At 61.9% G+C, this 27,234-nt stretch overlaps 16 protein-coding genes across 16 annotated transcripts; all 16 read left to right on the forward strand.

Moving 5' to 3' along the window:
• The first annotated feature begins 71 nt into the window (after window positions 1-71).
• LOC142423974 (transcription elongation factor 1 homolog) lies at window positions 72-440 on the forward strand. Its single transcript, XM_075529108.1, has one exon. The coding sequence runs from the start codon at window positions 72-74 to the stop codon at window positions 438-440; it is 369 nt and encodes a 122-aa protein (XP_075385223.1).
• Window positions 441-1,782: 1,342 nt separating this feature from the next.
• Window positions 1,783-2,151, forward strand: LOC142423975 (transcription elongation factor 1 homolog). Its single transcript, XM_075529109.1, has one exon. The coding sequence runs from the start codon at window positions 1,783-1,785 to the stop codon at window positions 2,149-2,151; it is 369 nt and encodes a 122-aa protein (XP_075385224.1).
• A 1,342-nt stretch (window positions 2,152-3,493) lies between these two features.
• LOC142423976 (transcription elongation factor 1 homolog) lies at window positions 3,494-3,862 on the forward strand. Its single transcript, XM_075529110.1, has one exon. It carries the CDS (start codon window positions 3,494-3,496, stop codon window positions 3,860-3,862), a length of 369 nt encoding a protein of 122 aa, XP_075385225.1.
• Window positions 3,863-5,204: 1,342 nt separating this feature from the next.
• On the forward strand, window positions 5,205-5,573 carry LOC142423977 (transcription elongation factor 1 homolog). The gene has a single exon (XM_075529111.1). The coding sequence runs from the start codon at window positions 5,205-5,207 to the stop codon at window positions 5,571-5,573; it is 369 nt and encodes a 122-aa protein (XP_075385226.1).
• Window positions 5,574-6,915: 1,342 nt separating this feature from the next.
• On the forward strand, window positions 6,916-7,284 carry LOC142423978 (transcription elongation factor 1 homolog). Its single transcript, XM_075529112.1, has one exon. The coding sequence runs from the start codon at window positions 6,916-6,918 to the stop codon at window positions 7,282-7,284; it is 369 nt and encodes a 122-aa protein (XP_075385227.1).
• A 1,340-nt stretch (window positions 7,285-8,624) lies between these two features.
• LOC142423979 (transcription elongation factor 1 homolog) lies at window positions 8,625-8,993 on the forward strand. The gene has a single exon (XM_075529113.1). It carries the CDS (start codon window positions 8,625-8,627, stop codon window positions 8,991-8,993), a length of 369 nt encoding a protein of 122 aa, XP_075385228.1.
• A 1,338-nt stretch (window positions 8,994-10,331) lies between these two features.
• On the forward strand, window positions 10,332-10,700 carry LOC142423980 (transcription elongation factor 1 homolog). Its single transcript, XM_075529114.1, has one exon. The coding sequence runs from the start codon at window positions 10,332-10,334 to the stop codon at window positions 10,698-10,700; it is 369 nt and encodes a 122-aa protein (XP_075385229.1).
• Window positions 10,701-12,026: 1,326 nt separating this feature from the next.
• On the forward strand, window positions 12,027-12,395 carry LOC142423982 (transcription elongation factor 1 homolog). Its single transcript, XM_075529115.1, has one exon. The coding sequence runs from the start codon at window positions 12,027-12,029 to the stop codon at window positions 12,393-12,395; it is 369 nt and encodes a 122-aa protein (XP_075385230.1).
• Window positions 12,396-13,733: 1,338 nt separating this feature from the next.
• On the forward strand, window positions 13,734-14,102 carry LOC142423983 (transcription elongation factor 1 homolog). Its single transcript, XM_075529116.1, has one exon. It carries the CDS (start codon window positions 13,734-13,736, stop codon window positions 14,100-14,102), a length of 369 nt encoding a protein of 122 aa, XP_075385231.1.
• A 1,342-nt stretch (window positions 14,103-15,444) lies between these two features.
• On the forward strand, window positions 15,445-15,813 carry LOC142423984 (transcription elongation factor 1 homolog). The gene has a single exon (XM_075529117.1). It carries the CDS (start codon window positions 15,445-15,447, stop codon window positions 15,811-15,813), a length of 369 nt encoding a protein of 122 aa, XP_075385232.1.
• Window positions 15,814-17,155: 1,342 nt separating this feature from the next.
• Window positions 17,156-17,524, forward strand: LOC142423985 (transcription elongation factor 1 homolog). The gene has a single exon (XM_075529119.1). The coding sequence runs from the start codon at window positions 17,156-17,158 to the stop codon at window positions 17,522-17,524; it is 369 nt and encodes a 122-aa protein (XP_075385234.1).
• Window positions 17,525-18,866: 1,342 nt separating this feature from the next.
• Window positions 18,867-19,235, forward strand: LOC142423986 (transcription elongation factor 1 homolog). Its single transcript, XM_075529120.1, has one exon. It carries the CDS (start codon window positions 18,867-18,869, stop codon window positions 19,233-19,235), a length of 369 nt encoding a protein of 122 aa, XP_075385235.1.
• A 1,340-nt stretch (window positions 19,236-20,575) lies between these two features.
• On the forward strand, window positions 20,576-20,944 carry LOC142423987 (transcription elongation factor 1 homolog). The gene has a single exon (XM_075529121.1). It carries the CDS (start codon window positions 20,576-20,578, stop codon window positions 20,942-20,944), a length of 369 nt encoding a protein of 122 aa, XP_075385236.1.
• Window positions 20,945-22,286: 1,342 nt separating this feature from the next.
• Window positions 22,287-22,655, forward strand: LOC142423988 (transcription elongation factor 1 homolog). The gene has a single exon (XM_075529122.1). It carries the CDS (start codon window positions 22,287-22,289, stop codon window positions 22,653-22,655), a length of 369 nt encoding a protein of 122 aa, XP_075385237.1.
• A 1,342-nt stretch (window positions 22,656-23,997) lies between these two features.
• Window positions 23,998-24,366, forward strand: LOC142423989 (transcription elongation factor 1 homolog). Its single transcript, XM_075529123.1, has one exon. The coding sequence runs from the start codon at window positions 23,998-24,000 to the stop codon at window positions 24,364-24,366; it is 369 nt and encodes a 122-aa protein (XP_075385238.1).
• A 1,342-nt stretch (window positions 24,367-25,708) lies between these two features.
• On the forward strand, window positions 25,709-26,077 carry LOC142423990 (transcription elongation factor 1 homolog). The gene has a single exon (XM_075529124.1). It carries the CDS (start codon window positions 25,709-25,711, stop codon window positions 26,075-26,077), a length of 369 nt encoding a protein of 122 aa, XP_075385239.1.
• Window positions 26,078-27,234: the final 1,157 nt, after the last annotated feature.

Below are 27,234 nucleotides of genomic sequence, written 5' to 3' on the forward strand. Positions count from 1 at the left end.
GGGCCCACGGGGCTCGCTCACCGACCCACCCACCTCCGCCTCCACCACTGCGCGCCTCGCTGGGGTCCATCATGGGGCGCGGCAAGCCTAAACAGAAGCCGCCTCCCAAGAAGAAGAGGACCGGCACCCTGGACACGGAGTTCACCTGCCCCTTCTGCAACCACCCCAAGGCTTGTGAAGCAAAGATGGACCGTGCCCGCGGCAAAGCGGTCATCTCCTGCGGCGTCTGCTTCGAGGCTTTCCAGGCGCCCATCACCCACCTCTCCGACCCCGTGGACGTGTACAACGCCTGGGTCGATGCCTGTGAGGAGGCCAACCAAGAGCAGCCCCAGAGAAGCGCCCCTGAGGCCACCCACGGTGTCCCCAACGGCAGCCGTCCACAGCGGGCGAGCACCCCACGGGCCCTGGTTCCTCTCAGATGCCTGAGCCCCGGAGCATGAATAAAGCGTTCTGCCAGCTTGTCTGGGGGCAGGGGGCGGATGGGGGCGCCCAGGACAAACAGACTGTGCTGAGAGCGGTAGGGACTGAAAGAGAGAGCGTCAGAGACGAAAAAAGAAGAGATGGACTGAATAAGAGAATGAGAGAGGGGGGCGGGGGAGAGTGAGAAAGAGAAAGCGAGCGAGCAAGAGACACAGAGAGAGGGAGAGAATGAAAGACCTTGAGAGAGAGATGTACAAATAGGTTCATCCACCTAGTCGATTAGTATTCCAGGAATCCGTGAAGTCCTTGATTTGTGCATGTGAGCATGTCTCCATTTCACTGGTCCCATCACCTTCCCAACAGTTGTGCCGCCATCATCCAGGCCACAGCCAACACGGTTATCCTCCCTTCACACGGTGTCCGGTGTTTTGTATTCCCTCGTTCTCCCTGGTACCTCTCAGGGGTCACCCCGCCCTCCTGTTGGCTCCTCGACGACACACACACACACACACACACACACACACACACACACACACACAGCCTCCCTCCAAATCCCCTGGGAAAGGAAGCCTTTCCTTTGACACCGTCCAACCTGATTCCACAGGTGGCCATGGTAGGATATACTTTTCCTGCCTCGCCTGAAGCCTGGCAGGCGAGCACTTGGAGCTTGGAGCTGGCCTAGGCAGGGGACAGCTCTTGGCACATGCTTTCCGCTCCCTGGTGTCTCCCCGCGCCCTCCAACTCTCCTCTGCCCTGTCCGTGTCTTTCCTCAGCCCAGTCACGGCCCCTCCCCACAGGGGGACTCCAGAAACTCAGAGGAATGATTCCCATGCACACTGCCCTGAGGCGATCTGGGCAGGGCTGCATATCCAGCCCGCCCTTCCCCCCCAGCCCCACCTCGAGGGCGTGGCCTCCTCAGGCAGGTTTGTATAAATTGACCGCTGGCGGGCCCTAGGCCCTTGGACTCCAGCTCCCTTCTCCAGCCACTCCTGGATCTGGTTTCCGGCTCCTGCTCCGCCTCCGACTCCGCCTCCGCCTCCGCTTCCCCAGAAGGCCGCCTGCTGATCCCAGGAGCCATCTGCGACCTGCCAGGAGGACGACGACCAGGATCCACGACGACGCTGCCTCCACAGCCAGTGGCGTCCCTGCTCCGCTTGGCCTCGCTTCCTTCCTCCAGCCCTCCTCCCGCCCCTGTTGGTCTGGTCGGCACCCGCAGCTGCAGCCAACCAGCCAGCCAGCCAGCTAGCCAGCAAGCAGGGGACGCCTTCAAGTGCCACCCGACTGACCTGCCGGGCCCACGGGGCTCGCTCACCGACCCACCCACCTCCGCCTCCACCACTGCGCGCCTCGCTGGGGTCCATCATGGGGCGCGGCAAGCCTAAACAGAAGCCGCCTCCCAAGAAGAAGAGGACCGGCACCCTGGACACGGAGTTCACCTGCCCCTTCTGCAACCACCCCAAGGCTTGTGAAGCAAAGATGGACCGTGCCCGCGGCAAAGCGGTCATCTCCTGCGGCGTCTGCTTCGAGGCTTTCCAGGCGCCCATCACCCACCTCTCCGACCCCGTGGACGTGTACAACGCCTGGGTCGATGCCTGTGAGGAGGCCAACCAAGAGCAGCCCCAGAGAAGCGCCCCTGAGGCCACCCACGGTGTCCCCAACGGCAGCCGTCCACAGCGGGCGAGCACCCCACGGGCCCTGGTTCCTCTCAGATGCCTGAGCCCCGGAGCATGAATAAAGCGTTCTGCCAGCTTGTCTGGGGGCAGGGGGCGGATGGGGGCGCCCAGGACAAACAGACTGTGCTGAGAGCGGTAGGGACTGAAAGAGAGAGCGTCAGAGACGAAAAAAGAAGAGATGGACTGAATAAGAGAATGAGAGAGGGGGGCGGGGGAGAGTGAGAAAGAGAAAGCGAGCGAGCAAGAGACACAGAGAGAGGGAGAGAATGAAAGACCTTGAGAGAGAGATGTACAAATAGGTTCATCCACCTAGTCGATTAGTATTCCAGGAATCCGTGAAGTCCTTGATTTGTGCATGTGAGCATGTCTCCATTTCACTGGTCCCATCACCTTCCCAACAGTTGTGCCGCCATCATCCAGGCCACAGCCAACACGGTTATCCTCCCTTCACACGGTGTCCGGTGTTTTGTATTCCCTCGTTCTCCCTGGTACCTCTCAGGGGTCACCCCGCCCTCCTGTTGGCTCCTCGACGACACACACACACACACACACACACACACACACACACACACACACAGCCTCCCTCCAAATCCCCTGGGAAAGGAAGCCTTTCCTTTGACACCGTCCAACCTGATTCCACAGGTGGCCATGGTAGGATATACTTTTCCTGCCTCGCCTGAAGCCTGGCAGGCGAGCACTTGGAGCTTGGAGCTGGCCTAGGCAGGGGACAGCTCTTGGCACATGCTTTCCGCTCCCTGGTGTCTCCCCGCGCCCTCCAACTCTCCTCTGCCCTGTCCGTGTCTTTCCTCAGCCCAGTCACGGCCCCTCCCCACAGGGGGACTCCAGAAACTCAGAGGAATGATTCCCATGCACACTGCCCTGAGGCGATCTGGGCAGGGCTGCATATCCAGCCCGCCCTTCCCCCCCAGCCCCACCTCGAGGGCGTGGCCTCCTCAGGCAGGTTTGTATAAATTGACCGCTGGCGGGCCCTAGGCCCTTGGACTCCAGCTCCCTTCTCCAGCCACTCCTGGATCTGGTTTCCGGCTCCTGCTCCGCCTCCGACTCCGCCTCCGCCTCCGCTTCCCCAGAAGGCCGCCTGCTGATCCCAGGAGCCATCTGCGACCTGCCAGGAGGACGACGACCAGGATCCACGACGACGCTGCCTCCACAGCCAGTGGCGTCCCTGCTCCGCTTGGCCTCGCTTCCTTCCTCCAGCCCTCCTCCCGCCCCTGTTGGTCTGGTCGGCACCCGCAGCTGCAGCCAACCAGCCAGCCAGCCAGCTAGCCAGCAAGCAGGGGACGCCTTCAAGTGCCACCCGACTGACCTGCCGGGCCCACGGGGCTCGCTCACCGACCCACCCACCTCCGCCTCCACCACTGCGCGCCTCGCTGGGGTCCATCATGGGGCGCGGCAAGCCTAAACAGAAGCCGCCTCCCAAGAAGAAGAGGACCGGCACCCTGGACACGGAGTTCACCTGCCCCTTCTGCAACCACCCCAAGGCTTGTGAAGCAAAGATGGACCGTGCCCGCGGCAAAGCGGTCATCTCCTGCGGCGTCTGCTTCGAGGCTTTCCAGGCGCCCATCACCCACCTCTCCGACCCCGTGGACGTGTACAACGCCTGGGTCGATGCCTGTGAGGAGGCCAACCAAGAGCAGCCCCAGAGAAGCGCCCCTGAGGCCACCCACGGTGTCCCCAACGGCAGCCGTCCACAGCGGGCGAGCACCCCACGGGCCCTGGTTCCTCTCAGATGCCTGAGCCCCGGAGCATGAATAAAGCGTTCTGCCAGCTTGTCTGGGGGCAGGGGGCGGATGGGGGCGCCCAGGACAAACAGACTGTGCTGAGAGCGGTAGGGACTGAAAGAGAGAGCGTCAGAGACGAAAAAAGAAGAGATGGACTGAATAAGAGAATGAGAGAGGGGGGCGGGGGAGAGTGAGAAAGAGAAAGCGAGCGAGCAAGAGACACAGAGAGAGGGAGAGAATGAAAGACCTTGAGAGAGAGATGTACAAATAGGTTCATCCACCTAGTCGATTAGTATTCCAGGAATCCGTGAAGTCCTTGATTTGTGCATGTGAGCATGTCTCCATTTCACTGGTCCCATCACCTTCCCAACAGTTGTGCCGCCATCATCCAGGCCACAGCCAACACGGTTATCCTCCCTTCACACGGTGTCCGGTGTTTTGTATTCCCTCGTTCTCCCTGGTACCTCTCAGGGGTCACCCCGCCCTCCTGTTGGCTCCTCGACGACACACACACACACACACACACACACACACACACACACACACACAGCCTCCCTCCAAATCCCCTGGGAAAGGAAGCCTTTCCTTTGACACCGTCCAACCTGATTCCACAGGTGGCCATGGTAGGATATACTTTTCCTGCCTCGCCTGAAGCCTGGCAGGCGAGCACTTGGAGCTTGGAGCTGGCCTAGGCAGGGGACAGCTCTTGGCACATGCTTTCCGCTCCCTGGTGTCTCCCCGCGCCCTCCAACTCTCCTCTGCCCTGTCCGTGTCTTTCCTCAGCCCAGTCACGGCCCCTCCCCACAGGGGGACTCCAGAAACTCAGAGGAATGATTCCCATGCACACTGCCCTGAGGCGATCTGGGCAGGGCTGCATATCCAGCCCGCCCTTCCCCCCCAGCCCCACCTCGAGGGCGTGGCCTCCTCAGGCAGGTTTGTATAAATTGACCGCTGGCGGGCCCTAGGCCCTTGGACTCCAGCTCCCTTCTCCAGCCACTCCTGGATCTGGTTTCCGGCTCCTGCTCCGCCTCCGACTCCGCCTCCGCCTCCGCTTCCCCAGAAGGCCGCCTGCTGATCCCAGGAGCCATCTGCGACCTGCCAGGAGGACGACGACCAGGATCCACGACGACGCTGCCTCCACAGCCAGTGGCGTCCCTGCTCCGCTTGGCCTCGCTTCCTTCCTCCAGCCCTCCTCCCGCCCCTGTTGGTCTGGTCGGCACCCGCAGCTGCAGCCAACCAGCCAGCCAGCCAGCTAGCCAGCAAGCAGGGGACGCCTTCAAGTGCCACCCGACTGACCTGCCGGGCCCACGGGGCTCGCTCACCGACCCACCCACCTCCGCCTCCACCACTGCGCGCCTCGCTGGGGTCCATCATGGGGCGCGGCAAGCCTAAACAGAAGCCGCCTCCCAAGAAGAAGAGGACCGGCACCCTGGACACGGAGTTCACCTGCCCCTTCTGCAACCACCCCAAGGCTTGTGAAGCAAAGATGGACCGTGCCCGCGGCAAAGCGGTCATCTCCTGCGGCGTCTGCTTCGAGGCTTTCCAGGCGCCCATCACCCACCTCTCCGACCCCGTGGACGTGTACAACGCCTGGGTCGATGCCTGTGAGGAGGCCAACCAAGAGCAGCCCCAGAGAAGCGCCCCTGAGGCCACCCACGGTGTCCCCAACGGCAGCCGTCCACAGCGGGCGAGCACCCCACGGGCCCTGGTTCCTCTCAGATGCCTGAGCCCCGGAGCATGAATAAAGCGTTCTGCCAGCTTGTCTGGGGGCAGGGGGCGGATGGGGGCGCCCAGGACAAACAGACTGTGCTGAGAGCGGTAGGGACTGAAAGAGAGAGCGTCAGAGACGAAAAAAGAAGAGATGGACTGAATAAGAGAATGAGAGAGGGGGGCGGGGGAGAGTGAGAAAGAGAAAGCGAGCGAGCAAGAGACACAGAGAGAGGGAGAGAATGAAAGACCTTGAGAGAGAGATGTACAAATAGGTTCATCCACCTAGTCGATTAGTATTCCAGGAATCCGTGAAGTCCTTGATTTGTGCATGTGAGCATGTCTCCATTTCACTGGTCCCATCACCTTCCCAACAGTTGTGCCGCCATCATCCAGGCCACAGCCAACACGGTTATCCTCCCTTCACACGGTGTCCGGTGTTTTGTATTCCCTCGTTCTCCCTGGTACCTCTCAGGGGTCACCCCGCCCTCCTGTTGGCTCCTCGACGACACACACACACACACACACACACACACACACACACACACACACAGCCTCCCTCCAAATCCCCTGGGAAAGGAAGCCTTTCCTTTGACACCGTCCAACCTGATTCCACAGGTGGCCATGGTAGGATATACTTTTCCTGCCTCGCCTGAAGCCTGGCAGGCGAGCACTTGGAGCTTGGAGCTGGCCTAGGCAGGGGACAGCTCTTGGCACATGCTTTCCGCTCCCTGGTGTCTCCCCGCGCCCTCCAACTCTCCTCTGCCCTGTCCGTGTCTTTCCTCAGCCCAGTCACGGCCCCTCCCCACAGGGGGACTCCAGAAACTCAGAGGAATGATTCCCATGCACACTGCCCTGAGGCGATCTGGGCAGGGCTGCATATCCAGCCCGCCCTTCCCCCCCAGCCCCACCTCGAGGGCGTGGCCTCCTCAGGCAGGTTTGTATAAATTGACCGCTGGCGGGCCCTAGGCCCTTGGACTCCAGCTCCCTTCTCCAGCCACTCCTGGATCTGGTTTCCGGCTCCTGCTCCGCCTCCGACTCCGCCTCCGCCTCCGCTTCCCCAGAAGGCCGCCTGCTGATCCCAGGAGCCATCTGCGACCTGCCAGGAGGACGACGACCAGGATCCACGACGACGCTGCCTCCACAGCCAGTGGCGTCCCTGCTCCGCTTGGCCTCGCTTCCTTCCTCCAGCCCTCCTCCCGCCCCTGTTGGTCTGGTCGGCACCCGCAGCTGCAGCCAACCAGCCAGCCAGCCAGCTAGCCAGCAAGCAGGGGACGCCTTCAAGTGCCACCCGACTGACCTGCCGGGCCCACGGGGCTCGCTCACCGACCCACCCACCTCCGCCTCCACCACTGCGCGCCTCGCTGGGGTCCATCATGGGGCGCGGCAAGCCTAAACAGAAGCCGCCTCCCAAGAAGAAGAGGACCGGCACCCTGGACACGGAGTTCACCTGCCCCTTCTGCAACCACCCCAAGGCTTGTGAAGCAAAGATGGACCGTGCCCGCGGCAAAGCGGTCATCTCCTGCGGCGTCTGCTTCGAGGCTTTCCAGGCGCCCATCACCCACCTCTCCGACCCCGTGGACGTGTACAACGCCTGGGTCGATGCCTGTGAGGAGGCCAACCAAGAGCAGCCCCAGAGAAGCGCCCCTGAGGCCACCCACGGTGTCCCCAACGGCAGCCGTCCACAGCGGGCGAGCACCCCACGGGCCCTGGTTCCTCTCAGATGCCTGAGCCCCGGAGCATGAATAAAGCGTTCTGCCAGCTTGTCTGGGGGCAGGGGGCGGATGGGGGCGCCCAGGACAAACAGACTGTGCTGAGAGCGGTAGGGACTGAAAGAGAGAGCGTCAGAGACGAAAAAAGAAGAGATGGACTGAATAAGAGAATGAGAGAGGGGGGCGGGGGAGAGTGAGAAAGAGAAAGCGAGCGAGCAAGAGACACAGAGAGAGGGAGAGAATGAAAGACCTTGAGAGAGAGATGTACAAATAGGTTCATCCACCTAGTCGATTAGTATTCCAGGAATCCGTGAAGTCCTTGATTTGTGCATGTGAGCATGTCTCCATTTCACTGGTCCCATCACCTTCCCAACAGTTGTGCCGCCATCATCCAGGCCACAGCCAACACGGTTATCCTCCCTTCACACGGTGTCCGGTGTTTTGTATTCCCTCGTTCTCCCTGGTACCTCTCAGGGGTCACCCCGCCCTCCTGTTGGCTCCTCGACGACACACACACACACACACACACACACACACACACACACACACAGCCTCCCTCCAAATCCCCTGGGAAAGGAAGCCTTTCCTTTGACACCGTCCAACCTGATTCCACAGGTGGCCATGGTAGGATATACTTTTCCTGCCTCGCCTGAAGCCTGGCAGGCGAGCACTTGGAGCTTGGAGCTGGCCTAGGCAGGGGACAGCTCTTGGCACATGCTTTCCGCTCCCTGGTGTCTCCCCGCGCCCTCCAACTCTCCTCTGCCCTGTCCGTGTCTTTCCTCAGCCCAGTCACGGCCCCTCCCCACAGGGGGACTCCAGAAACTCAGAGGAATGATTCCCATGCACACTGCCCTGAGGCGATCTGGGCAGGGCTGCATATCCAGCCCGCCCTTCCCCCCCAGCCCCACCTCGAGGGCGTGGCCTCCTCAGGCAGGTTTGTATAAATTGACCGCTGGCGGGCCCTAGGCCCTTGGACTCCAGCTCCCTTCTCCAGCCACTCCTGGATCTGGTTTCCGGCTCCTGCTCCGCCTCCGACTCCGCCTCCGCCTCCGCTTCCCCAGAAGGCCGCCTGCTGATCCCAGGAGCCATCTGCGACCTGCCAGGAGGACGACGACCAGGATCCACGACGACGCTGCCTCCACAGCCAGTGGCGTCCCTGCTCCGCTTGGCCTCGCTTCCTTCCTCCAGCCCTCCTCCCGCCCCTGTTGGTCTGGTCGGCACCCGCAGCTGCAGCCAACCAGCCAGCCAGCCAGCTAGCCAGCAAGCAGGGGACGCCTTCAAGTGCCACCCGACTGACCTGCCGGGCCCACGGGGCTCGCTCACCGACCCACCCACCTCCGCCTCCACCACTGCGCGCCTCGCTGGGGTCCATCATGGGGCGCGGCAAGCCTAAACAGAAGCCGCCTCCCAAGAAGAAGAGGACCGGCACCCTGGACACGGAGTTCACCTGCCCCTTCTGCAACCACCCCAAGGCTTGTGAAGCAAAGATGGACCGTGCCCGCGGCAAAGCGGTCATCTCCTGCGGCGTCTGCTTCGAGGCTTTCCAGGCGCCCATCACCCACCTCTCCGACCCCGTGGACGTGTACAACGCCTGGGTCGATGCCTGTGAGGAGGCCAACCAAGAGCAGCCCCAGAGAAGCGCCCCTGAGGCCACCCACGGTGTCCCCAACGGCAGCCGTCCACAGCGGGCGAGCACCCCACGGGCCCTGGTTCCTCTCAGATGCCTGAGCCCCGGAGCATGAATAAAGCGTTCTGCCAGCTTGTCTGGGGGCAGGGGGCGGATGGGGGCGCCCAGGACAAACAGACTGTGCTGAGAGCGGTAGGGACTGAAAGAGAGAGCGTCAGAGACGAAAAAAGAAGAGATGGACTGAATAAGAGAATGAGAGAGGGGGGCGGGGGAGAGTGAGAAAGAGAAAGCGAGCGAGCAAGAGACACAGAGAGAGGGAGAGAATGAAAGACCTTGAGAGAGAGATGTACAAATAGGTTCATCCACCTAGTCGATTAGTATTCCAGGAATCCGTGAAGTCCTTGATTTGTGCATGTGAGCATGTCTCCATTTCACTGGTCCCATCACCTTCCCAACAGTTGTGCCGCCATCATCCAGGCCACAGCCAACACGGTTATCCTCCCTTCACACGGTGTCCGGTGTTTTGTATTCCCTCGTTCTCCCTGGTACCTCTCAGGGGTCACCCCGCCCTCCTGTTGGCTCCTCGACGACACACACACACACACACACACACACACACACACACACACAGCCTCCCTCCAAATCCCCTGGGAAAGGAAGCCTTTCCTTTGACACCGTCCAACCTGATTCCACAGGTGGCCATGGTAGGATATACTTTTCCTGCCTCGCCTGAAGCCTGGCAGGCGAGCACTTGGAGCTTGGAGCTGGCCTAGGCAGGGGACAGCTCTTGGCACATGCTTTCCGCTCCCTGGTGTCTCCCCGCGCCCTCCAACTCTCCTCTGCCCTGTCCGTGTCTTTCCTCAGCCCAGTCACGGCCCCTCCCCACAGGGGGACTCCAGAAACTCAGAGGAATGATTCCCATGCACACTGCCCTGAGGCGATCTGGGCAGGGCTGCATATCCAGCCCGCCCTTCCCCCCCAGCCCCACCTCGAGGGCGTGGCCTCCTCAGGCAGGTTTGTATAAATTGACCGCTGGCGGGCCCTAGGCCCTTGGACTCCAGCTCCCTTCTCCAGCCACTCCTGGATCTGGTTTCCGGCTCCTGCTCCGCCTCCGACTCCGCCTCCGCCTCCGCTTCCCCAGAAGGCCGCCTGCTGATCCCAGGAGCCATCTGCGACCTGCCAGGAGGACGACGACCAGGATCCACGACGACGCTGCCTCCACAGCCAGTGGCGTCCCTGCTCCGCTTGGCCTCGCTTCCTTCCTCCAGCCCTCCTCCCGCCCCTGTTGGTCTGGTCGGCACCCGCAGCTGCAGCCAACCAGCCAGCCAGCCAGCTAGCCAGCAAGCAGGGGACGCCTTCAAGTGCCACCCGACTGACCTGCCGGGCCCACGGGGCTCGCTCACCGACCCACCCACCTCCGCCTCCACCACTGCGCGCCTCGCTGGGGTCCATCATGGGGCGCGGCAAGCCTAAACAGAAGCCGCCTCCCAAGAAGAAGAGGACCGGCACCCTGGACACGGAGTTCACCTGCCCCTTCTGCAACCACCCCAAGGCTTGTGAAGCAAAGATGGACCGTGCCCGCGGCAAAGCGGTCATCTCCTGCGGCGTCTGCTTCGAGGCTTTCCAGGCGCCCATCACCCACCTCTCCGACCCCGTGGACGTGTACAACGCCTGGGTCGATGCCTGTGAGGAGGCCAACCAAGAGCAGCCCCAGAGAAGCGCCCCTGAGGCCACCCACGGTGTCCCCAACGGCAGCCGTCCACAGCGGGCGAGCACCCCACGGGCCCTGGTTCCTCTCAGATGCCTGAGCCCCGGAGCATGAATAAAGCGTTCTGCCAGCTTGTCTGGGGGCAGGGGGCGGATGGGGGCGCCCAGGACAAACAGACTGTGCTGAGAGCGGTAGGGACTGAAAGAGAGAGCGTCAGAGACGAAAAAAGAAGAGATGGACTGAATAAGAGAATGAGAGAGGGGGGCGGGGGAGAGTGAGAAAGAGAAAGCGAGCGAGCAAGAGACACAGAGAGAGGGAGAGAATGAAAGACCTTGAGAGAGAGATGTACAAATAGGTTCATCCACCTAGTCGATTAGTATTCCAGGAATCCGTGAAGTCCTTGATTTGTGCATGTGAGCATGTCTCCATTTCACTGGTCCCATCACCTTCCCAACAGTTGTGCCGCCATCATCCAGGCCACAGCCAACACGGTTATCCTCCCTTCACACGGTGTCCGGTGTTTTGTATTCCCTCGTTCTCCCTGGTACCTCTCAGGGGTCACCCCGCCCTCCTGTTGGCTCCTCGACGACACACACACACACACACACACACACACACACACACAGCCTCCCTCCAAATCCCCTGGGAAAGGAAGCCTTTCCTTTGACACCGTCCAACCTGATTCCACAGGTGGCCATGGTAGGATATACTTTTCCTGCCTCGCCTGAAGCCTGGCAGGCGAGCACTTGGAGCTTGGAGCTGGCCTAGGCAGGGGACAGCTCTTGGCACATGCTTTCCGCTCCCTGGTGTCTCCCCGCGCCCTCCAACTCTCCTCTGCCCTGTCCGTGTCTTTCCTCAGCCCAGTCACGGCCCCTCCCCACAGGGGGACTCCAGAAACTCAGAGGAATGATTCCCATGCACACTGCCCTGAGGCGATCTGGGCAGGGCTGCATATCCAGCCCGCCCTCCCCCCCCAGCCCCACCTCGAGGGCGTGGCCTCCTCAGGCAGGTTTGTATAAATTGACCGCTGGCGGGCCCTAGGCCCTTGGACTCCAGCTCCCTTCTCCAGCCACTCCTGGATCTGGTTTCCGGCTCCTGCTCCGCCTCCGACTCCGCCTCCGCCTCCGCTTCCCCAGAAGGCCGCCTGCTGATCCCAGGAGCCATCTGCGACCTGCCAGGAGGACGACGACCAGGATCCACGACGACGCTGCCTCCACAGCCAGTGGCGTCCCTGCTCCGCTTGGCCTCGCTTCCTTCCTCCAGCCCTCCTCCCGCCCCTGTTGGTCTGGTCGGCACCCGCAGCTGCAGCCAACCAGCCAGCTAGCCAGCAAGCAGGGGACGCCTTCAAGTGCCACCCGACTGACCTGCCGGGCCCACGGGGCTCGCTCACCGACCCACCCACCTCCGCCTCCACCACTGCGCGCCTCGCTGGGGTCCATCATGGGGCGCGGCAAGCCTAAACAGAAGCCGCCTCCCAAGAAGAAGAGGACCGGCACCCTGGACACGGAGTTCACCTGCCCCTTCTGCAACCACCCCAAGGCTTGTGAAGCAAAGATGGACCGTGCCCGCGGCAAAGCGGTCATCTCCTGCGGCGTCTGCTTCGAGGCTTTCCAGGCGCCCATCACCCACCTCTCCGACCCCGTGGACGTGTACAACGCCTGGGTCGATGCCTGTGAGGAGGCCAACCAAGAGCAGCCCCAGAGAAGCGCCCCTGAGGCCACCCACGGTGTCCCCAACGGCAGCCGTCCACAGCGGGCGAGCACCCCACGGGCCCTGGTTCCTCTCAGATGCCTGAGCCCCGGAGCATGAATAAAGCGTTCTGCCAGCTTGTCTGGGGGCAGGGGGCGGATGGGGGCGCCCAGGACAAACAGACTGTGCTGAGAGCGGTAGGGACTGAAAGAGAGAGCGTCAGAGACGAAAAAAGAAGAGATGGACTGAATAAGAGAATGAGAGAGGGGGGCGGGGGAGAGTGAGAAAGAGAAAGCGAGCGAGCAAGAGACACAGAGAGAGGGAGAGAATGAAAGACCTTGAGAGAGAGATGTACAAATAGGTTCATCCACCTAGTCGATTAGTATTCCAGGAATCCGTGAAGTCCTTGATTTGTGCATGTGAGCATGTCTCCATTTCACTGGTCCCATCACCTTCCCAACAGTTGTGCCGCCATCATCCAGGCCACAGCCAACACGGTTATCCTCCCTTCACACGGTGTCCGGTGTTTTGTATTCCCTCGTTCTCCCTGGTACCTCTCAGGGGTCACCCCGCCCTCCTGTTGGCTCCTCGACGACACACACACACACACACACACACACACACACACACACACAGCCTCCCTCCAAATCCCCTGGGAAAGGAAGCCTTTCCTTTGACACCGTCCAACCTGATTCCACAGGTGGCCATGGTAGGATATACTTTTCCTGCCTCGCCTGAAGCCTGGCAGGCGAGCACTTGGAGCTTGGAGCTGGCCTAGGCAGGGGACAGCTCTTGGCACATGCTTTCCGCTCCCTGGTGTCTCCCCGCGCCCTCCAACTCTCCTCTGCCCTGTCCGTGTCTTTCCTCAGCCCAGTCACGGCCCCTCCCCACAGGGGGACTCCAGAAACTCAGAGGAATGATTCCCATGCACACTGCCCTGAGGCGATCTGGGCAGGGCTGCATATCCAGCCCGCCCTCCCCCCCCAGCCCCACCTCGAGGGCGTGGCCTCCTCAGGCAGGTTTGTATAAATTGACCGCTGGCGGGCCCTAGGCCCTTGGACTCCAGCTCCCTTCTCCAGCCACTCCTGGATCTGGTTTCCGGCTCCTGCTCCGCCTCCGACTCCGCCTCCGCCTCCGCTTCCCCAGAAGGCCGCCTGCTGATCCCAGGAGCCATCTGCGACCTGCCAGGAGGACGACGACCAGGATCCACGACGACGCTGCCTCCACAGCCAGTGGCGTCCCTGCTCCGCTTGGCCTCGCTTCCTTCCTCCAGCCCTCCTCCCGCCCCTGTTGGTCTGGTCGGCACCCGCAGCTGCAGCCAACCAGCCAGCCAGCCAGCTAGCCAGCAAGCAGGGGACGCCTTCAAGTGCCACCCGACTGACCTGCCGGGCCCACGGGGCTCGCTCACCGACCCACCCACCTCCGCCTCCACCACTGCGCGCCTCGCTGGGGTCCATCATGGGGCGCGGCAAGCCTAAACAGAAGCCGCCTCCCAAGAAGAAGAGGACCGGCACCCTGGACACGGAGTTCACCTGCCCCTTCTGCAACCACCCCAAGGCTTGTGAAGCAAAGATGGACCGTGCCCGCGGCAAAGCGGTCATCTCCTGCGGCGTCTGCTTCGAGGCTTTCCAGGCGCCCATCACCCACCTCTCCGACCCCGTGGACGTGTACAACGCCTGGGTCGATGCCTGTGAGGAGGCCAACCAAGAGCAGCCCCAGAGAAGCGCCCCTGAGGCCACCCACGGTGTCCCCAACGGCAGCCGTCCACAGCGGGCGAGCACCCCACGGGCCCTGGTTCCTCTCAGATGCCTGAGCCCCGGAGCATGAATAAAGCGTTCTGCCAGCTTGTCTGGGGGCAGGGGGCGGATGGGGGCGCCCAGGACAAACAGACTGTGCTGAGAGCGGTAGGGACTGAAAGAGAGAGCGTCAGAGACGAAAAAAGAAGAGATGGACTGAATAAGAGAATGAGAGAGGGGGGCGGGGGAGAGTGAGAAAGAGAAAGCGAGCGAGCAAGAGACACAGAGAGAGGGAGAGAATGAAAGACCTTGAGAGAGAGATGTACAAATAGGTTCATCCACCTAGTCGATTAGTATTCCAGGAATCCGTGAAGTCCTTGATTTGTGCATGTGAGCATGTCTCCATTTCACTGGTCCCATCACCTTCCCAACAGTTGTGCCGCCATCATCCAGGCCACAGCCAACACGGTTATCCTCCCTTCACACGGTGTCCGGTGTTTTGTATTCCCTCGTTCTCCCTGGTACCTCTCAGGGGTCACCCCGCCCTCCTGTTGGCTCCTCGACGACACACACACACACACACACACACACACACACACACACACACACAGCCTCCCTCCAAATCCCCTGGGAAAGGAAGCCTTTCCTTTGACACCGTCCAACCTGATTCCACAGGTGGCCATGGTAGGATATACTTTTCCTGCCTCGCCTGAAGCCTGGCAGGCGAGCACTTGGAGCTTGGAGCTGGCCTAGGCAGGGGACAGCTCTTGGCACATGCTTTCCGCTCCCTGGTGTCTCCCCGCGCCCTCCAACTCTCCTCTGCCCTGTCCGTGTCTTTCCTCAGCCCAGTCACGGCCCCTCCCCACAGGGGGACTCCAGAAACTCAGAGGAATGATTCCCATGCACACTGCCCTGAGGCGATCTGGGCAGGGCTGCATATCCAGCCCGCCCTTCCCCCCCAGCCCCACCTCGAGGGCGTGGCCTCCTCAGGCAGGTTTGTATAAATTGACCGCTGGCGGGCCCTAGGCCCTTGGACTCCAGCTCCCTTCTCCAGCCACTCCTGGATCTGGTTTCCGGCTCCTGCTCCGCCTCCGACTCCGCCTCCGCCTCCGCTTCCCCAGAAGGCCGCCTGCTGATCCCAGGAGCCATCTGCGACCTGCCAGGAGGACGACGACCAGGATCCACGACGACGCTGCCTCCACAGCCAGTGGCGTCCCTGCTCCGCTTGGCCTCGCTTCCTTCCTCCAGCCCTCCTCCCGCCCCTGTTGGTCTGGTCGGCACCCGCAGCTGCAGCCAACCAGCCAGCCAGCCAGCTAGCCAGCAAGCAGGGGACGCCTTCAAGTGCCACCCGACTGACCTGCCGGGCCCACGGGGCTCGCTCACCGACCCACCCACCTCCGCCTCCACCACTGCGCGCCTCGCTGGGGTCCATCATGGGGCGCGGCAAGCCTAAACAGAAGCCGCCTCCCAAGAAGAAGAGGACCGGCACCCTGGACACGGAGTTCACCTGCCCCTTCTGCAACCACCCCAAGGCTTGTGAAGCAAAGATGGACCGTGCCCGCGGCAAAGCGGTCATCTCCTGCGGCGTCTGCTTCGAGGCTTTCCAGGCGCCCATCACCCACCTCTCCGACCCCGTGGACGTGTACAACGCCTGGGTCGATGCCTGTGAGGAGGCCAACCAAGAGCAGCCCCAGAGAAGCGCCCCTGAGGCCACCCACGGTGTCCCCAACGGCAGCCGTCCACAGCGGGCGAGCACCCCACGGGCCCTGGTTCCTCTCAGATGCCTGAGCCCCGGAGCATGAATAAAGCGTTCTGCCAGCTTGTCTGGGGGCAGGGGGCGGATGGGGGCGCCCAGGACAAACAGACTGTGCTGAGAGCGGTAGGGACTGAAAGAGAGAGCGTCAGAGACGAAAAAAGAAGAGATGGACTGAATAAGAGAATGAGAGAGGGGGGCGGGGGAGAGTGAGAAAGAGAAAGCGAGCGAGCAAGAGACACAGAGAGAGGGAGAGAATGAAAGACCTTGAGAGAGAGATGTACAAATAGGTTCATCCACCTAGTCGATTAGTATTCCAGGAATCCGTGAAGTCCTTGATTTGTGCATGTGAGCATGTCTCCATTTCACTGGTCCCATCACCTTCCCAACAGTTGTGCCGCCATCATCCAGGCCACAGCCAACACGGTTATCCTCCCTTCACACGGTGTCCGGTGTTTTGTATTCCCTCGTTCTCCCTGGTACCTCTCAGGGGTCACCCCGCCCTCCTGTTGGCTCCTCGACGACACACACACACACACACACACACACACACACACACACACACACAGCCTCCCTCCAAATCCCCTGGGAAAGGAAGCCTTTCCTTTGACACCGTCCAACCTGATTCCACAGGTGGCCATGGTAGGATATACTTTTCCTGCCTCGCCTGAAGCCTGGCAGGCGAGCACTTGGAGCTTGGAGCTGGCCTAGGCAGGGGACAGCTCTTGGCACATGCTTTCCGCTCCCTGGTGTCTCCCCGCGCCCTCCAACTCTCCTCTGCCCTGTCCGTGTCTTTCCTCAGCCCAGTCACGGCCCCTCCCCACAGGGGGACTCCAGAAACTCAGAGGAATGATTCCCATGCACACTGCCCTGAGGCGATCTGGGCAGGGCTGCATATCCAGCCCGCCCTTCCCCCCCAGCCCCACCTCGAGGGCGTGGCCTCCTCAGGCAGGTTTGTATAAATTGACCGCTGGCGGGCCCTAGGCCCTTGGACTCCAGCTCCCTTCTCCAGCCACTCCTGGATCTGGTTTCCGGCTCCTGCTCCGCCTCCGACTCCGCCTCCGCCTCCGCTTCCCCAGAAGGCCGCCTGCTGATCCCAGGAGCCATCTGCGACCTGCCAGGAGGACGACGACCAGGATCCACGACGACGCTGCCTCCACAGCCAGTGGCGTCCCTGCTCCGCTTGGCCTCGCTTCCTTCCTCCAGCCCTCCTCCCGCCCCTGTTGGTCTGGTCGGCACCCGCAGCTGCAGCCAACCAGCCAGCCAGCCAGCTAGCCAGCAAGCAGGGGACGCCTTCAAGTGCCACCCGACTGACCTGCCGGGCCCACGGGGCTCGCTCACCGACCCACCCACCTCCGCCTCCACCACTGCGCGCCTCGCTGGGGTCCATCATGGGGCGCGGCAAGCCTAAACAGAAGCCGCCTCCCAAGAAGAAGAGGACCGGCACCCTGGACACGGAGTTCACCTGCCCCTTCTGCAACCACCCCAAGGCTTGTGAAGCAAAGATGGACCGTGCCCGCGGCAAAGCGGTCATCTCCTGCGGCGTCTGCTTCGAGGCTTTCCAGGCGCCCATCACCCACCTCTCCGACCCCGTGGACGTGTACAACGCCTGGGTCGATGCCTGTGAGGAGGCCAACCAAGAGCAGCCCCAGAGAAGCGCCCCTGAGGCCACCCACGGTGTCCCCAACGGCAGCCGTCCACAGCGGGCGAGCACCCCACGGGCCCTGGTTCCTCTCAGATGCCTGAGCCCCGGAGCATGAATAAAGCGTTCTGCCAGCTTGTCTGGGGGCAGGGGGCGGATGGGGGCGCCCAGGACAAACAGACTGTGCTGAGAGCGGTAGGGACTGAAAGAGAGAGCGTCAGAGACGAAAAAAGAAGAGATGGACTGAATAAGAGAATGAGAGAGGGGGGCGGGGGAGAGTGAGAAAGAGAAAGCGAGCGAGCAAGAGACACAGAGAGAGGGAGAGAATGAAAGACCTTGAGAGAGAGATGTACAAATAGGTTCATCCACCTAGTCGATTAGTATTCCAGGAATCCGTGAAGTCCTTGATTTGTGCATGTGAGCATGTCTCCATTTCACTGGTCCCATCACCTTCCCAACAGTTGTGCCGCCATCATCCAGGCCACAGCCAACACGGTTATCCTCCCTTCACACGGTGTCCGGTGTTTTGTATTCCCTCGTTCTCCCTGGTACCTCTCAGGGGTCACCCCGCCCTCCTGTTGGCTCCTCGACGACACACACACACACACACACACACACACACACACACACACACACAGCCTCCCTCCAAATCCCCTGGGAAAGGAAGCCTTTCCTTTGACACCGTCCAACCTGATTCCACAGGTGGCCATGGTAGGATATACTTTTCCTGCCTCGCCTGAAGCCTGGCAGGCGAGCACTTGGAGCTTGGAGCTGGCCTAGGCAGGGGACAGCTCTTGGCACATGCTTTCCGCTCCCTGGTGTCTCCCCGCGCCCTCCAACTCTCCTCTGCCCTGTCCGTGTCTTTCCTCAGCCCAGTCACGGCCCCTCCCCACAGGGGGACTCCAGAAACTCAGAGGAATGATTCCCATGCACACTGCCCTGAGGCGATCTGGGCAGGGCTGCATATCCAGCCCGCCCTTCCCCCCCAGCCCCACCTCGAGGGCGTGGCCTCCTCAGGCAGGTTTGTATAAATTGACCGCTGGCGGGCCCTAGGCCCTTGGACTCCAGCTCCCTTCTCCAGCCACTCCTGGATCTGGTTTCCGGCTCCTGCTCCGCCTCCGACTCCGCCTCCGCCTCCGCTTCCCCAGAAGGCCGCCTGCTGATCCCAGGAGCCATCTGCGACCTGCCAGGAGGACGACGACCAGGATCCACGACGACGCTGCCTCCACAGCCAGTGGCGTCCCTGCTCCGCTTGGCCTCGCTTCCTTCCTCCAGCCCTCCTCCCGCCCCTGTTGGTCTGGTCGGCACCCGCAGCTGCAGCCAACCAGCCAGCCAGCCAGCTAGCCAGCAAGCAGGGGACGCCTTCAAGTGCCACCCGACTGACCTGCCGGGCCCACGGGGCTCGCTCACCGACCCACCCACCTCCGCCTCCACCACTGCGCGCCTCGCTGGGGTCCATCATGGGGCGCGGCAAGCCTAAACAGAAGCCGCCTCCCAAGAAGAAGAGGACCGGCACCCTGGACACGGAGTTCACCTGCCCCTTCTGCAACCACCCCAAGGCTTGTGAAGCAAAGATGGACCGTGCCCGCGGCAAAGCGGTCATCTCCTGCGGCGTCTGCTTCGAGGCTTTCCAGGCGCCCATCACCCACCTCTCCGACCCCGTGGACGTGTACAACGCCTGGGTCGATGCCTGTGAGGAGGCCAACCAAGAGCAGCCCCAGAGAAGCGCCCCTGAGGCCACCCACGGTGTCCCCAACGGCAGCCGTCCACAGCGGGCGAGCACCCCACGGGCCCTGGTTCCTCTCAGATGCCTGAGCCCCGGAGCATGAATAAAGCGTTCTGCCAGCTTGTCTGGGGGCAGGGGGCGGATGGGGGCGCCCAGGACAAACAGACTGTGCTGAGAGCGGTAGGGACTGAAAGAGAGAGCGTCAGAGACGAAAAAAGAAGAGATGGACTGAATAAGAGAATGAGAGAGGGGGGCGGGGGAGAGTGAGAAAGAGAAAGCGAGCGAGCAAGAGACACAGAGAGAGGGAGAGAATGAAAGACCTTGAGAGAGAGATGTACAAATAGGTTCATCCACCTAGTCGATTAGTATTCCAGGAATCCGTGAAGTCCTTGATTTGTGCATGTGAGCATGTCTCCATTTCACTGGTCCCATCACCTTCCCAACAGTTGTGCCGCCATCATCCAGGCCACAGCCAACACGGTTATCCTCCCTTCACACGGTGTCCGGTGTTTTGTATTCCCTCGTTCTCCCTGGTACCTCTCAGGGGTCACCCCGCCCTCCTGTTGGCTCCTCGACGACACACACACACACACACACACACACACACACACACACACACAGCCTCCCTCCAAATCCCCTGGGAAAGGAAGCCTTTCCTTTGACACCGTCCAACCTGATTCCACAGGTGGCCATGGTAGGATATACTTTTCCTGCCTCGCCTGAAGCCTGGCAGGCGAGCACTTGGAGCTTGGAGCTGGCCTAGGCAGGGGACAGCTCTTGGCACATGCTTTCCGCTCCCTGGTGTCTCCCCGCGCCCTCCAACTCTCCTCTGCCCTGTCCGTGTCTTTCCTCAGCCCAGTCACGGCCCCTCCCCACAGGGGGACTCCAGAAACTCAGAGGAATGATTCCCATGCACACTGCCCTGAGGCGATCTGGGCAGGGCTGCATATCCAGCCCGCCCTTCCCCCCCAGCCCCACCTCGAGGGCGTGGCCTCCTCAGGCAGGTTTGTATAAATTGACCGCTGGCGGGCCCTAGGCCCTTGGACTCCAGCTCCCTTCTCCAGCCACTCCTGGATCTGGTTTCCGGCTCCTGCTCCGCCTCCGACTCCGCCTCCGCCTCCGCTTCCCCAGAAGGCCGCCTGCTGATCCCAGGAGCCATCTGCGACCTGCCAGGAGGACGACGACCAGGATCCACGACGACGCTGCCTCCACAGCCAGTGGCGTCCCTGCTCCGCTTGGCCTCGCTTCCTTCCTCCAGCCCTCCTCCCGCCCCTGTTGGTCTGGTCGGCACCCGCAGCTGCAGCCAACCAGCCAGCCAGCCAGCTAGCCAGCAAGCAGGGGACGCCTTCAAGTGCCACCCGACTGACCTGCCGGGCCCACGGGGCTCGCTCACCGACCCACCCACCTCCGCCTCCACCACTGCGCGCCTCGCTGGGGTCCATCATGGGGCGCGGCAAGCCTAAACAGAAGCCGCCTCCCAAGAAGAAGAGGACCGGCACCCTGGACACGGAGTTCACCTGCCCCTTCTGCAACCACCCCAAGGCTTGTGAAGCAAAGATGGACCGTGCCCGCGGCAAAGCGGTCATCTCCTGCGGCGTCTGCTTCGAGGCTTTCCAGGCGCCCATCACCCACCTCTCCGACCCCGTGGACGTGTACAACGCCTGGGTCGATGCCTGTGAGGAGGCCAACCAAGAGCAGCCCCAGAGAAGCGCCCCTGAGGCCACCCACGGTGTCCCCAACGGCAGCCGTCCACAGCGGGCGAGCACCCCACGGGCCCTGGTTCCTCTCAGATGCCTGAGCCCCGGAGCATGAATAAAGCGTTCTGCCAGCTTGTCTGGGGGCAGGGGGCGGATGGGGGCGCCCAGGACAAACAGACTGTGCTGAGAGCGGTAGGGACTGAAAGAGAGAGCGTCAGAGACGAAAAAAGAAGAGATGGACTGAATAAGAGAATGAGAGAGGGGGGCGGGGGAGAGTGAGAAAGAGAAAGCGAGCGAGCAAGAGACACAGAGAGAGGGAGAGAATGAAAGACCTTGAGAGAGAGATGTACAAATAGGTTCATCCACCTAGTCGATTAGTATTCCAGGAATCCGTGAAGTCCTTGATTTGTGCATGTGAGCATGTCTCCATTTCACTGGTCCCATCACCTTCCCAACAGTTGTGCCGCCATCATCCAGGCCACAGCCAACACGGTTATCCTCCCTTCACACGGTGTCCGGTGTTTTGTATTCCCTCGTTCTCCCTGGTACCTCTCAGGGGTCACCCCGCCCTCCTGTTGGCTCCTCGACGACACACACACACACACACACACACACACACACACACACACACACAGCCTCCCTCCAAATCCCCTGGGAAAGGAAGCCTTTCCTTTGACACCGTCCAACCTGATTCCACAGGTGGCCATGGTAGGATATACTTTTCCTGCCTCGCCTGAAGCCTGGCAGGCGAGCACTTGGAGCTTGGAGCTGGCCTAGGCAGGGGACAGCTCTTGGCACATGCTTTCCGCTCCCTGGTGTCTCCCCGCGCCCTCCAACTCTCCTCTGCCCTGTCCGTGTCTTTCCTCAGCCCAGTCACGGCCCCTCCCCACAGGGGGACTCCAGAAACTCAGAGGAATGATTCCCATGCACACTGCCCTGAGGCGATCTGGGCAGGGCTGCATATCCAGCCCGCCCTTCCCCCCCAGCCCCACCTCGAGGGCGTGGCCTCCTCAGGCAGGTTTGTATAAATTGACCGCTGGCGGGCCCTAGGCCCTTGGACTCCAGCTCCCTTCTCCAGCCACTCCTGGATCTGGTTTCCGGCTCCTGCTCCGCCTCCGACTCCGCCTCCGCCTCCGCTTCCCCAGAAGGCCGCCTGCTGATCCCAGGAGCCATCTGCGACCTGCCAGGAGGACGACGACCAGGATCCACGACGACGCTGCCTCCACAGCCAGTGGCGTCCCTGCTCCGCTTGGCCTCGCTTCCTTCCTCCAGCCCTCCTCCCGCCCCTGTTGGTCTGGTCGGCACCCGCAGCTGCAGCCAACCAGCCAGCCAGCCAGCTAGCCAGCAAGCAGGGGACGCCTTCAAGTGCCACCCGACTGACCTGCCGGGCCCACGGGGCTCGCTCACCGACCCACCCACCTCCGCCTCCACCACTGCGCGCCTCGCTGGGGTCCATCATGGGGCGCGGCAAGCCTAAACAGAAGCCGCCTCCCAAGAAGAAGAGGACCGGCACCCTGGACACGGAGTTCACCTGCCCCTTCTGCAACCACCCCAAGGCTTGTGAAGCAAAGATGGACCGTGCCCGCGGCAAAGCGGTCATCTCCTGCGGCGTCTGCTTCGAGGCTTTCCAGGCGCCCATCACCCACCTCTCCGACCCCGTGGACGTGTACAACGCCTGGGTCGATGCCTGTGAGGAGGCCAACCAAGAGCAGCCCCAGAGAAGCGCCCCTGAGGCCACCCACGGTGTCCCCAACGGCAGCCGTCCACAGCGGGCGAGCACCCCACGGGCCCTGGTTCCTCTCAGATGCCTGAGCCCCGGAGCATGAATAAAGCGTTCTGCCAGCTTGTCTGGGGGCAGGGGGCGGATGGGGGCGCCCAGGACAAACAGACTGTGCTGAGAGCGGTAGGGACTGAAAGAGAGAGCGTCAGAGACGAAAAAAGAAGAGATGGACTGAATAAGAGAATGAGAGAGGGGGGCGGGGGAGAGTGAGAAAGAGAAAGCGAGCGAGCAAGAGACACAGAGAGAGGGAGAGAATGAAAGACCTTGAGAGAGAGATGTACAAATAGGTTCATCCACCTAGTCGATTAGTATTCCAGGAATCCGTGAAGTCCTTGATTTGTGCATGTGAGCATGTCTCCATTTCACTGGTCCCATCACCTTCCCAACAGTTGTGCCGCCATCATCCAGGCCACAGCCAACACGGTTATCCTCCCTTCACACGGTGTCCGGTGTTTTGTATTCCCTCGTTCTCCCTGGTACCTCTCAGGGGTCACCCCGCCCTCCTGTTGGCTCCTCGACGACACACACACACACACACACACACACACACACACACACACACACAGCCTCCCTCCAAATCCCCTGGGAAAGGAAGCCTTTCCTTTGACACCGTCCAACCTGATTCCACAGGTGGCCATGGTAGGATATACTTTTCCTGCCTCGCCTGAAGCCTGGCAGGCGAGCACTTGGAGCTTGGAGCTGGCCTAGGCAGGGGACAGCTCTTGGCACATGCTTTCCGCTCCCTGGTGTCTCCCCGCGCCCTCCAACTCTCCTCTGCCCTGTCCGTGTCTTTCCTCAGCCCAGTCACGGCCCCTCCCCACAGGGGGACTCCAGAAACTCAGAGGAATGATTCCCATGCACACTGCCCTGAGGCGATCTGGGCAGGGCTGCATATCCAGCCCGCCCTTCCCCCCCAGCCCCACCTCGAGGGCGTGGCCTCCTCAGGCAGGTTTGTATAAATTGACCGCTGGCGGGCCCTAGGCCCTTGGACTCCAGCTCCCTTCTCCAGCCACTCCTGGATCTGGTTTCCGGCTCCTGCTCCGCCTCCGACTCCGCCTCCGCCTCCGCTTCCCCAGAAGGCCGCCTGCTGATCCCAGGAGCCATCTGCGACCTGCCAGGAGGACGACGACCAGGATCCACGACGACGCTGCCTCCACAGCCAGTGGCGTCCCTGCTCCGCTTGGCCTCGCTTCCTTCCTCCAGCCCTCCTCCCGCCCCTGTTGGTCTGGTCGGCACCCGCAGCTGCAGCCAACCAGCCAGCCAGCCAGCTAGCCAGCAAGCAGGGGACGCCTTCAAGTGCCACCCGACTGACCTGCCGGGCCCACGGGGCTCGCTCACCGACCCACCCACCTCCGCCTCCACCACTGCGCGCCTCGCTGGGGTCCATCATGGGGCGCGGCAAGCCTAAACAGAAGCCGCCTCCCAAGAAGAAGAGGACCGGCACCCTGGACACGGAGTTCACCTGCCCCTTCTGCAACCACCCCAAGGCTTGTGAAGCAAAGATGGACCGTGCCCGCGGCAAAGCGGTCATCTCCTGCGGCGTCTGCTTCGAGGCTTTCCAGGCGCCCATCACCCACCTCTCCGACCCCGTGGACGTGTACAACGCCTGGGTCGATGCCTGTGAGGAGGCCAACCAAGAGCAGCCCCAGAGAAGCGCCCCTGAGGCCACCCACGGTGTCCCCAACGGCAGCCGTCCACAGCGGGCGAGCACCCCACGGGCCCTGGTTCCTCTCAGATGCCTGAGCCCCGGAGCATGAATAAAGCGTTCTGCCAGCTTGTCTGGGGGCAGGGGGCGGATGGGGGCGCCCAGGACAAACAGACTGTGCTGAGAGCGGTAGGGACTGAAAGAGAGAGCGTCAGAGACGAAAAAAGAAGAGATGGACTGAATAAGAGAATGAGAGAGGGGGGCGGGGGAGAGTGAGAAAGAGAAAGCGAGCGAGCAAGAGACACAGAGAGAGGGAGAGAATGAAAGACCTTGAGAGAGAGATGTACAAATAGGTTCATCCACCTAGTCGATTAGTATTCCAGGAATCCGTGAAGTCCTTGATTTGTGCATGTGAGCATGTCTCCATTTCACTGGTCCCATCACCTTCCCAACAGTTGTGCCGCCATCATCCAGGCCACAGCCAACACGGTTATCCTCCCTTCACACGGTGTCCGGTGTTTTGTATTCCCTCGTTCTCCCTGGTACCTCTCAGGGGTCACCCCGCCCTCCTGTTGGCTCCTCGACGACACACACACACACACACACACACACACACACACACACACACACAGCCTCCCTCCAAATCCCCTGGGAAAGGAAGCCTTTCCTTTGACACCGTCCAACCTGATTCCACAGGTGGCCATGGTAGGATATACTTTTCCTGCCTCGCCTGAAGCCTGGCAGGCGAGCACTTGGAGCTTGGAGCTGGCCTAGGCAGGGGACAGCTCTTGGCACATGCTTTCCGCTCCCTGGTGTCTCCCCGCGCCCTCCAACTCTCCTCTGCCCTGTCCGTGTCTTTCCTCAGCCCAGTCACGGCCCCTCCCCACAGGGGGACTCCAGAAACTCAGAGGAATGATTCCCATGCACACTGCCCTGAGGCGATCTGGGCAGGGCTGCATATCCAGCCCGCCCTTCCCCCCCAGCCCCACCTCGAGGGCGTGGCCTCCTCAGGCAGGTTTGTATAAATTGACCGCTGGCGGGCCCTAGGCCCTTGGACTCCAGCTCCCTTCTCCAGCCACTCCTGGATCTGGTTTCCGGCTCCTGCTCCGCCTCCGACTCCGCCTCCGCCTCCGCTTCCCCAGAAGGCCGCCTGCTGATCCCAGGAGCCATCTGCGACCTGCCAGGAGGACGACGACCAGGATCCACGACGACGCTGCCTCCACAGCCAGTGGCGTCCCTGCTCCGCTTGGCCTCGCTTCCTTCCTCCAGCCCTCCTCCCGCCCCTGTTGGTCTGGTCGGCACCCGCAGCTGCAGCCAACCAGCCAGCCAGCCAGCTAGCCAGCAAGCAGGGGACGCCTTCAAGTGCCACCCGACTGACCTGCCGGGCCCACGGGGCTCGCTCACCGACCCACCCACCTCCGCCTCCACCACTGCGCGCCTCGCTGGGGTCCATCATGGGGCGCGGCAAGCCTAAACAGAAGCCGCCTCCCAAGAAGAAGAGGACCGGCACCCTGGACACGGAGTTCACCTGCCCCTTCTGCAACCACCCCAAGGCTTGTGAAGCAAAGATGGACCGTGCCCGCGGCAAAGCGGTCATCTCCTGCGGCGTCTGCTTCGAGGCTTTCCAGGCGCCCATCACCCACCTCTCCGACCCCGTGGACGTGTACAACGCCTGGGTCGATGCCTGTGAGGAGGCCAACCAAGAGCAGCCCCAGAGAAGCGCCCCTGAGGCCACCCACGGTGTCCCCAACGGCAGCCGTCCACAGCGGGCGAGCACCCCACGGGCCCTGGTTCCTCTCAGATGCCTGAGCCCCGGAGCATGAATAAAGCGTTCTGCCAGCTTGTCTGGGGGCAGGGGGCGGATGGGGGCGCCCAGGACAAACAGACTGTGCTGAGAGCGGTAGGGACTGAAAGAGAGAGCGTCAGAGACGAAAAAAGAAGAGATGGACTGAATAAGAGAATGAGAGAGGGGGGCGGGGGAGAGTGAGAAAGAGAAAGCGAGCGAGCAAGAGACACAGAGAGAGGGAGAGAATGAAAGACCTTGAGAGAGAGATGTACAAATAGGTTCATCCACCTAGTCGATTAGTATTCCAGGAATCCGTGAAGTCCTTGATTTGTGCATGTGAGCATGTCTCCATTTCACTGGTCCCATCACCTTCCCAACAGTTGTGCCGCCATCATCCAGGCCACAGCCAACACGGTTATCCTCCCTTCACACGGTGTCCGGTGTTTTGTATTCCCTCGTTCTCCCTGGTACCTCTCAGGGGTCACCCCGCCCTCCTGTTGGCTCCTCGACGACACACACACACACACACACACACACACACACACACACACACAGCCTCCCTCCAAATCCCCTGGGAAAGGAAGCCTTTCCTTTGACACCGTCCAACCTGATTCCACAGGTGGCCATGGTAGGATATACTTTTCCTGCCTCGCCTGAAGCCTGGCAGGCGAGCACTTGGAGCTTGGAGCTGGCCTAGGCAGGGGACAGCTCTTGGCACATGCTTTCCGCTCCCTGGTGTCTCCCCGCGCCCTCCAACTCTCCTCTGCCCTGTCCGTGTCTTTCCTCAGCCCAGTCACGGCCCCTCCCCACAGGGGGACTCCAGAAACTCAGAGGAATGATTCCCATGCACACTGCCCTGAGGCGATCTGGGCAGGGCTGCATATCCAGCCCGCCCTTCCCCCCCAGCCCCACCTCGAGGGCGTGGCCTCCTCAGGCAGGTTTGTATAAATTGACCGCTGGCGGGCCCTAGGCCCTTGGACTCCAGCTCCCTTCTCCAGCCACTCCTGGATCTGGTTTCCGGCTCCTGCTCCGCCTCCGACTCCGCCTCCGCCTCCGCTTCCCCAGAAGGCCGCCTGCTGATCCCAGGAGCCATCTGCGACCTGCCAGGAGGACGACGACCAGGATCCACGACGACGCTGCCTCCACAGCCAGTGGCGTCCCTGCTCCGCTTGGCCTCGCTTCCTTCCTCCAGCC

The sequence above is a fragment of the Tenrec ecaudatus genome, chromosome 13 (genome assembly GCF_050624435.1).
Source record: "Tenrec ecaudatus isolate mTenEca1 chromosome 13, mTenEca1.hap1, whole genome shotgun sequence".
Classification (NCBI taxonomy): domain Eukaryota; kingdom Metazoa; phylum Chordata; class Mammalia; order Afrosoricida; family Tenrecidae; genus Tenrec; species Tenrec ecaudatus.

Bases quoted from the DNA above. Each gene is read 5' to 3' on its own strand.
- LOC142423975 (XM_075529109.1), top strand. From the start codon at position 1,783: ATGGGGCGCGGCAAGCCTAAACAGAAGCCGCCTCCCAAGAAGAAGAGG.
- LOC142423974 (XM_075529108.1), top strand. From the start codon at position 72: ATGGGGCGCGGCAAGCCTAAACAGAAGCCGCCTCCCAAGAAGAAGAGG.
- LOC142423986 (XM_075529120.1), top strand. From the start codon at position 18,867: ATGGGGCGCGGCAAGCCTAAACAGAAGCCGCCTCCCAAGAAGAAGAGG.
- LOC142423984 (XM_075529117.1), top strand. From the start codon at position 15,445: ATGGGGCGCGGCAAGCCTAAACAGAAGCCGCCTCCCAAGAAGAAGAGG.
- LOC142423978 (XM_075529112.1), top strand. From the start codon at position 6,916: ATGGGGCGCGGCAAGCCTAAACAGAAGCCGCCTCCCAAGAAGAAGAGG.
- LOC142423979 (XM_075529113.1), top strand. From the start codon at position 8,625: ATGGGGCGCGGCAAGCCTAAACAGAAGCCGCCTCCCAAGAAGAAGAGG.
- LOC142423977 (XM_075529111.1), top strand. From the start codon at position 5,205: ATGGGGCGCGGCAAGCCTAAACAGAAGCCGCCTCCCAAGAAGAAGAGG.
- LOC142423989 (XM_075529123.1), top strand. From the start codon at position 23,998: ATGGGGCGCGGCAAGCCTAAACAGAAGCCGCCTCCCAAGAAGAAGAGG.
- LOC142423982 (XM_075529115.1), top strand. From the start codon at position 12,027: ATGGGGCGCGGCAAGCCTAAACAGAAGCCGCCTCCCAAGAAGAAGAGG.
- LOC142423987 (XM_075529121.1), top strand. From the start codon at position 20,576: ATGGGGCGCGGCAAGCCTAAACAGAAGCCGCCTCCCAAGAAGAAGAGG.
- LOC142423985 (XM_075529119.1), top strand. From the start codon at position 17,156: ATGGGGCGCGGCAAGCCTAAACAGAAGCCGCCTCCCAAGAAGAAGAGG.
- LOC142423980 (XM_075529114.1), top strand. From the start codon at position 10,332: ATGGGGCGCGGCAAGCCTAAACAGAAGCCGCCTCCCAAGAAGAAGAGG.
- LOC142423976 (XM_075529110.1), top strand. From the start codon at position 3,494: ATGGGGCGCGGCAAGCCTAAACAGAAGCCGCCTCCCAAGAAGAAGAGG.
- LOC142423990 (XM_075529124.1), top strand. From the start codon at position 25,709: ATGGGGCGCGGCAAGCCTAAACAGAAGCCGCCTCCCAAGAAGAAGAGG.
- LOC142423983 (XM_075529116.1), top strand. From the start codon at position 13,734: ATGGGGCGCGGCAAGCCTAAACAGAAGCCGCCTCCCAAGAAGAAGAGG.
- LOC142423988 (XM_075529122.1), top strand. From the start codon at position 22,287: ATGGGGCGCGGCAAGCCTAAACAGAAGCCGCCTCCCAAGAAGAAGAGG.